At 38.9% G+C, this 7,736-nt stretch overlaps 1 protein-coding gene across 2 annotated transcripts; it reads left to right on the top strand.

The window, feature by feature from the left end:
- Positions 1 to 272: 272 nt before the first annotated feature.
- STARD6 (StAR related lipid transfer domain containing 6) lies at positions 273 to 7,537 on the top strand. 2 transcript variants are annotated; one of them, XM_067316022.1, is made up of 7 exons: positions 273 to 499; positions 969 to 1,062; positions 1,213 to 1,262; positions 4,043 to 4,169; positions 5,653 to 5,770; positions 6,382 to 6,475; positions 6,839 to 7,537. In XM_067316022.1, exons 2-7 carry the CDS (start codon positions 973 to 975, stop codon positions 6,990 to 6,992), a joined length of 633 nt encoding a protein of 210 aa, XP_067172123.1. In that variant the 5' UTR covers positions 273 to 499; positions 969 to 972; the 3' UTR covers positions 6,993 to 7,537. The 2 variants fall into 2 exon arrangements, with proteins under 2 accessions (XP_067172123.1, XP_013801170.1); XM_013945716.2 differs by lacking the exons at positions 273 to 499; positions 969 to 1,062; positions 1,213 to 1,262 and adding an exon at positions 2,846 to 2,931.
- Positions 7,538 to 7,736: the final 199 nt, after the last annotated feature.

Here is a 7,736-nt window from a genome sequence, read left to right as displayed (position 1 = left end):
GAAGGTACGAAGGTGCGCGGCTCCACCCGCCGCCACCACCACCCTAGCTCCAGCCCGCCGGGAGCCGCCGCCGCCCCGCAACGGCCGCTCCCCCGGACTTGCCGCGCAGCGGTTTGAAGGCAGCGCGCCGCTCTCCAAAATGGCGGCGCGCGGGCGCAGCGGCGGCCGCGCGGCCTTGTGGGAGTCGTAGTGGGAGCGGAGCGGGCTCCACCGCGCCGCGCCGCCCGCCTGGACTACAGCTCCCGGCATGCCTCGCGCGGGGGCGCGGGAAGGGGGGAGGGCGTCGCTCCGCCGCTCCGCTCCGCTCCTTCGAGGCGGCTGTGAGGCAGCGCGGTGGCGGCGCCGGCGGGCTGGCGCTCCCGGCGGGTGGCGGCCTCCCCTGGGCCGTCTGAAGTTGGCTCTGCGCGCGGCAGACGAGCCCAGAAGGCGCTGTTGGCCTGAGAACCGCCATCGAAACTTCCTATGACAAAGAGCTCCCAGGCAGAGAGAGGGCGGCGAGGTGAGGCGCGCCGGGCAGGGCCGTGTCGGCCCTGGGGGGCCCGGGCGGGGGGCGGCTCGCCACGGGCGGCACGTTGCCCGCAGGTCTGCTGAGCCTAGCGAAGCTTGGCGGCATCAGGGCCTCAGGGGATGAACTGTATAAGCAGCGAGAGTTTAACATGGAGTAACGTTGGATATAACGTGGAGTGACTAGCATGTCTCACGAGACGTTGTAATTCAGTCTTAAGACCCGCTCCGATAGCTACTTCTCAGGACAAAATATGCATGAAAACCAGTTATAGTTTTGTTTAAATAAGGACTCTCTTTTTCTGAAACGGTATATGATGGATAAGAAGTAGTTGATTTGATAGAAATACTCAGTAAAGGTTCGTTAAAGCCTATGGAGAGAATACAGGGATAAGCCCAATGGTTTTTGCTCTTTGAGAAGTGCTTTTGTCACATGCCAACAAATTGTTTTTAAATCTTTACAGATAAATGGACTATAAGAAAATTACGGATGAAGTTGCAAAAAAGATTTTATCATACAACCAGGATACTTCAGGATGGAGAGTGATAAAAGTTTCAGTAAGAAAATATTAATTAATATTGTTTATGAAGTTATTTTTATTAAATTTATTTTGTTGTAAAAAGTGCTTACAATTTCTTTTTGTTTTAAAAATTAGTTGAATACTTTTTATCAACTCTTAACTTATTATTTTCCTTTTCTCTCTTGAGAAAAATATTACAGTTGCTTCAAAACCTTCAAAAGAGTATTCAGGAAACATGTAAGTATTTTCATTTTGTTTGTCATTGTAACGAATACAAACTTCAGTTTTTAACAGTGATACCCAAGACCTGAATAGAAAAACTAAACGTAATCTGTCCTTCTTAAAACTGTTAAGTTAAATTTTGTTGGCTGTAGAAAAGATGTTGTGCTATAGTTACACAGTGTCAGCCACAGTGCTGGAATAGAGAAGAGATGGATTTCCTGAATAATTTTCAAAAGTGCCAAGAAAATTAAATGTTGAATAACTGTTATTATTATGGAATAAGTAAATATGGAATCACAGTTTTGGCCTGAAGCTGGTAGCTCTTCCTGGCAGGAAAATTCTGTTCAAACCATTACATTTCAGCTTCCCTTTTCACCTGTTTATCCTTGTGAAATGACTGATATTCACACATGTAAACATACTTTCGCTCTCTCTTATCTGTCCTTCTTCTGCCCTTCTTCTTTCCAGCATCTGAAACAGAATACTTTGTATCAGCGATGAGAGGCTCATACAGCCTCCAGAGCAGCAACTTTATCTGTCCTTCCTTCTCTTGAGCTATGAATTCTGTGCAACTTTTGTTAAGCAGCTGGATTTGGCCCAAAGGGTGGAGTTAGGTGAGGTGCTCTAGGCTGGTTGTCACAGCTTGCTGTCACGGATAAGAGTTGCTGTTGCTCCTTCACAATCCTGCACTCCTCTTCCTTACCCCTCTCCTGGCTCTGCAGTCCTGCTTCTCATTTGTGCTGGCTGTGGCACTCCACTGATCCCTTAGTGACCAGGAAAAAAATATATCGCCCAGAAGAGAGGTGTGTGAAAGGGGAAGAAAAGAGGCACTTAGGACATGTTGTGAGCTTCTCTTCTTTTTTAAATGCTTAGTGGTTATTCAGTTATGTGAAATATCAATCTAGACAGATATACAATAGAGAAAATTTGCATCAGATATTTCTTTTATTCTGAGTGTATGTTCCTGACTAGTGGTATTCTAAATACAAAAATCTTGCTCAATTTTTTTTGAAGGTTTCAACAGCAAAGATATTCACTACAGAAGTCAATGCTGTATCACTAGCATTACTGAAGAATTATACTGTGGTATTATAATGAGAAATAGCTGTAATATCTTATTAGAATATGTTAAGAGTATTGTTATTTTAATAGAAATTTGTATACTTTAGAAGTGGCATTATTTGTTCTCGTACTTCAGATCTTATCCCAATACAGTGAGTGAGAGTCTGGATGCTTAAAATTCTTTGCCTACCTAGTTTCCATGGAAGAAAAAGATACGTTATAGTCCCAGTCAGTCACATAGCCATTTTTAGCTGTACTAAGTAGATTTGTCTGTAGTAAGTTCTTTGCAGTTAGAAGAATCATCATGGCGCTTTCTGCCTTTTTCTTTAGGAAGCCCCAAATCCATCATTTGCGTTTATTTTTTGTAAAAATCTTTACATGACGCACATTAAGAAGCTGTATTGGTCCCTAGCATGTCTTTTATGAAGTAATCAGCTGCTTCTGGGAGCAGAAGTAGGGCTGTTCCAATGTCAAGCTGGAAGTTGGATGTTTATTAACCACGTATTGCAGATGCCAGTTTCCTTTTTAATTGACAGGAGTATTAACAGTTTGCTCTGCTAGCTAACAGAAGTCAATATGTGATCTTGTGGTGAAAAAGAATGCAAATCCTGGCTTCAATCAGGTGAAGTGCCCTGTCTTTTGTTCTAGCAATTGTATTTTTCAGAGGCCTTGTGTAGAGGAAACCCTTCTGATTAACAACTCATACTGAGTTTAGGAGAGAAGATATTACAGGATGGAGGCAAGAGCTGCTCACGAGATTGGTAAACATGATAAGTTCATGGCAGCTGTGGAAATGAAGGGTGTATCCAAATATTAATATGCTGATTTTACCTGGCTCTGCCACAGCTTACATTCCCTGTTTTTCAGTAGACATTAACATGTTTTCCATCACCATCTGTACCTGTTGTAGGTACTGGAGAATCAAGTTTCTGGAGCAGGCATATACACCCACACTGCACTCACTCCACCAAGGCAGTAAGTGGTGACAGAAGTTGCTGCAGAGTGGAGAAACAGACCTATAATTTTACAAGGCCCCTGCGTTTGGTTTTCAATTTGTTTTTTCTTCACTCTTCCTGACTTACATTCATACATCATCAGGGTCTGCGCACCTGCTTTCATGAAGACTTTTTGTAAGCATGGTCCCTCTGAGCACATCTGTGTTCATGCAGCATCCTTCACCTTTGAGTGTAATTGCTGCCCGTAAGTGCTTACAGCAATGATTCACAGTTTCTCCAGAAACTAGGTGTGAGAACTGCCGGTATTAGCGAGCAGTTGCCAGCGTTGCAGGAGCTTCCTCTTTCCTTATTAGGGGCCCTATTTCCCCCCTTCGAACTCCCCAGAGGATTATGGACAAAAAGTTTGAGAAATGCCAGAATATACTAGTTTACAAATCTTCTCATTGTTTATTATCAGTATGAAAATGGATTTTGAAAGTATCCATTGGAAAAAGATAAATTAATGGATGAATATTGTTACACATATTTGAACTAATAGGTTTCTATCTAATAGTTCACAATAAAATAATTAATTTAAAATGACTGGTGTCGAGAATGTAATGCTCTCAAAAAAGTTACAGAAGTATATTATTATTTGAAGTTTAATCAATCCAGCAAGTGCTTTACCTCATTATAGCCTGGCATACCCAACTGCTAGATCTTTATTATTGTATAGCTTCTTTTTCCAATTCACAAATATGAATTAATAATTTATTTTTGTTTTTTTATAAAATCTAGATACCGTGGAGAAGGGATAATTAAGGAAGTCCCTAGTAAAATTATTCCTTTTATGTATCTTCCTGAATATCGAAACAAGTGGGACAAAGCATTACAATCTTACAAGCTGTTAGAAAAGATTGACCAGGTAATACAATAATTTCACTGAAAGATTTTTTTAACTCTTTCTGCCTGAATTGTGGTGATTAAAAAGACCTCTACTGGTACAGAGAAACTTCAGTCTCTAGGATTTCAATATGAAATATATTTTAGTTTAGTAAAAACTTTTCATTTCTAAATGTGCTAGCTGATGTGAGGTAGATATGAATTGTGTCCCTCCCTTTAGGAGTTAAATATTTATTATGAAATAAATAACCTTAAACATGTCAAGAATTCAGTGCATGGAAAACATCAGAAGTCTCCATTAAGTGTAGGATGAGACAAAATCACACCAAAATTGAGAGGAAGCACCTCTCAGAGTTAGTGTGGTTAACACAAATTAAAAAGACACTCTTCTGGCTTGTTAGAAGCTAGGATGTTTCTTTGGTAGTATATCAGCACAGAAATTTGGGGAGGGAGGCAGGTAAAGGAGGAGTTTGAAAAGTTAAATATACAATTACCTCTAATCTCTGAAAAATGCAGATAGCTTCAGGACTACTTGATTGTATGTGATTGTATTTGCATGGGAAAAACAGGTAACTTAGGTGAACACGACTATCATAGACATGAATTAGATTGCCCTCTAGGGAATCTGCAGATCAGATCCTTCTTAATTTATGTTAGTATTATTACAGATACTATAGTTGGACACTGTCTTGCATTCCACTAGAGGCTGAGCTATTTTAGATACGCTGAAGTCTAGGAGAGCATGGAAATTGAACTGATACTCTACTAGTGCGGTGAAATATTACATATTCAGAATTCCAGTTATTTTTGGCTTTGTCCCAGGCACTCTGAGAACCAGGAGCTTAAAACACCTGTGAAGAACATCAGTTCTGTATTAGCAAGCCTTTATCTAACCATTTGAAAGAGACAGCCCTGCATATGGTTGAGAAGGGTCTAAGAACGTATTACACATGTATAAATGACTCAAATGTTTGAAAACGCTCTCTACACTGAAAAAGCAAAATCTTCCCCTTTTTCTCTTCTGCAAACCTTTCACTTCCCTCTGCCTGGATCTGCCAGAATTTGTCAGATATTAGAATATATTGGTACATTCATTCACTTCTCTGCTTTTTTGGAACTGGTTAGTTTTAAAACACATACTCAGACTATGGATCTTTGTCCTAGAATGTAACATACCATCTAGCATATGTATTTTAATGCAAATTAGTATCTGTGGCACTAGAATACCTAATGTGCACGTTTTGAGTTTTTTTACGCACAAATGATATTCCCTGCCTCAAATCCCAGTCACAAGGAATGGCAGTCCCAGCACTCTGGAAAATCACTTTCATGGTGGTCGTGTGTTAGTTCAGTACTAACCGAACATAAGAACTGTCTTTTTATGCTAACAGATAAATCCGTTTTTGCCACATTCTCATTATTCAGCATATAATGCTGCTTTGCCAGGTAACTAAAACTTAGCTTCTAACCTGTTAATTCAACAAATTACATTTATTTACTTGTAGGATACTGGTATATACCACAGTGTAACACACAGTTATGGTATGGGACTGATTTCATCAAGAGATTTTGTTGACTTGGTGCATGTTAAACCCTATCCTGGTGGTATCCTTACAACTAACTGTAAGTTTTACATAACTACTGCATGTTTATATATTTTGGCTGCATTCTGGAAATCTTAATATGAATTGTTATCCAATCAGTTCTGCAGCCCAGTCACGGTATATAGTACTTGCTCCATGTGTGGTCTTAGTGAATTAAATATTAACAATCTCCCAAACCAATTTTTTTTTAATTTTAATACTGCAAATACCAAAATTGATCTTCAAAAAAATAGTGTTCTTTGTTTATTCTGCTAACACAATAAGCTATTAACACATCTGCTAACAAACTGACTCTTTGTTCAGAACTAAACCACAACTCAGCGCTAGGTATTTGTAAACACATCTCGGTGATAACACTTTTGGGTATACCTGCCCAAACATCTGTAGAAATTTTTACATATATTGAATTACTTACACAATTATTTAATGTTGTATAGGTATTTTGCCTACAGAATACAATTGCTAAACGCCCTGCTGATCATGTTGTGAGATTTTTTTTTTTGGTACTATCCCATTTCTGGAGTAGTGCTTTGTTTAAAAAACAAAACAAAACTCTTCCTGAGTCATGATTGAGAGATATATATATATAAAACAACTAATTCGATGCTGCTTTTTTATGTGGCAATACAGCTGTCAGCGTGGAATATTCAAGATGCCCTCCAACTCCTTCTTGTGTCCGTGGCTATAACAATCCTTGTGGATATGTGTGTTCACCCTTGCCAGAGTAAGTATTTAAATTCCCCTTATGTTATCATCTTCGATTATTCAGTTATCTTCTCTATGCAAAACTTAATAAAAGCTACACAGGAGCTATTTTATTGAGCTGGTTATAGTCCAGGGAAACTTCAGAGTTTCCTGGAGGTCAGTTTTCTGGCTCAGACAATCTCCTTTTGAAACTATTTAGGGAACCTCATGAGACTCATAATAATAGCTGAAGTTCATGTCATAGGAACTTTACCCATAATCCATTCTTTCAGATTACTTATGATATTTCAGAGATGGACTATAAATCATAACTTGCATCTCAGTAAGTTTAGAAGCAAGAGAAGTGAGTGTTAATTGAAGGCTTCTGTTCTTTTCATTCTAGGAATCCAGAGCATTCTAAGCTAGTTGTATTTATCCAGCCAGAATTAGGAGGAATGCTTCCCTACTCTGTGGTGGAGACAGCAATACCTACTACTCTCATAAATCTAATCACTGAAACAAGAGCTGGACTGAAAGGCTTGAAAGACCATAATTAAACATAAGTGAAAAATAATATGCACTTATGCCATGTACATCTTTCATCTGGATTCACTTTTAATAGAGGATGAAGTTTAGTATTTTAATTGTCGTTTATGTGGAAACGTGTAAAGCTTAACTTATCTGTTTAATATTAAATTATGAACACTAGTTTTTTCTGCTCTTGGGAAACATGTCAGAATTTACACTGAAGTGCCATCAAAAATACAGCTTTCAATGTTATCAAGTGGTGTTTTGTAATATTTTTGCACTTTATATACAGTTATGTGAAAATATGGTGATGTAAACTATAGCAGTGTTAAAATAGGGTAGTCAAAAATATTTTACCATAGCTTTAAACACATTTTGATAATTTTTTACCTCAAAATTATGTACTTCTGACTGAAACAAGCAAGCATCCTGCATACTCGAGACTTTAAACATGTTTATTACTACAAATGTGTAATAGCGATTAGCAACTATTTCAGTGTTTTGGAATTAAACATCCAAAGAGCCTTATGAATCCAATTATATGGCATCTCATTAAAAGCTGCTCTGTAACTCAGTCGTGTCATTTCATGAATCCTGAACACCAAACCTACAATCAATTTTTTTATGCTGCACACTGTCCAGGAACATCCTGGTGATATAATGTATTTATAACTAATGCTTCCAGCCCTACCCCTCAGTCTTTCTAATGCTTCTAGTTACCATTTAACTGCAGAAGATACTGACAGAGCTGTCAGTAAGTTTACATTACAAGT

Source organism: Apteryx mantelli, chromosome Z (genome assembly GCF_036417845.1).
Source record: "Apteryx mantelli isolate bAptMan1 chromosome Z, bAptMan1.hap1, whole genome shotgun sequence".
Lineage (NCBI taxonomy): Eukaryota > Metazoa > Chordata > Aves > Apterygiformes > Apterygidae > Apteryx > Apteryx mantelli.
The sequence above is the reverse complement of the archived record's forward strand: the minus strand, read 5'-3'. Positions and strand labels throughout refer to the sequence as shown.

Coding starts and splice junctions, on each gene's coding strand:
- STARD6 (XM_067316022.1), top strand. CDS start 973: ATGGACTATAAGAAAATTACGGATGAAGTTGCAAAAAAGATTTTATCA. Junction 1,263..4,042: donor AAAGAGTATTCAGGAAACAT/GTAAGTATTTTC, acceptor TATAAAATCTAG/ATACCGTGGAGAAGGGATAA. Junction 6,476..6,838: donor GTGTGTTCACCCTTGCCAGA/GTAAGTATTTAA, acceptor TTTTCATTCTAG/GAATCCAGAGCATTCTAAGC.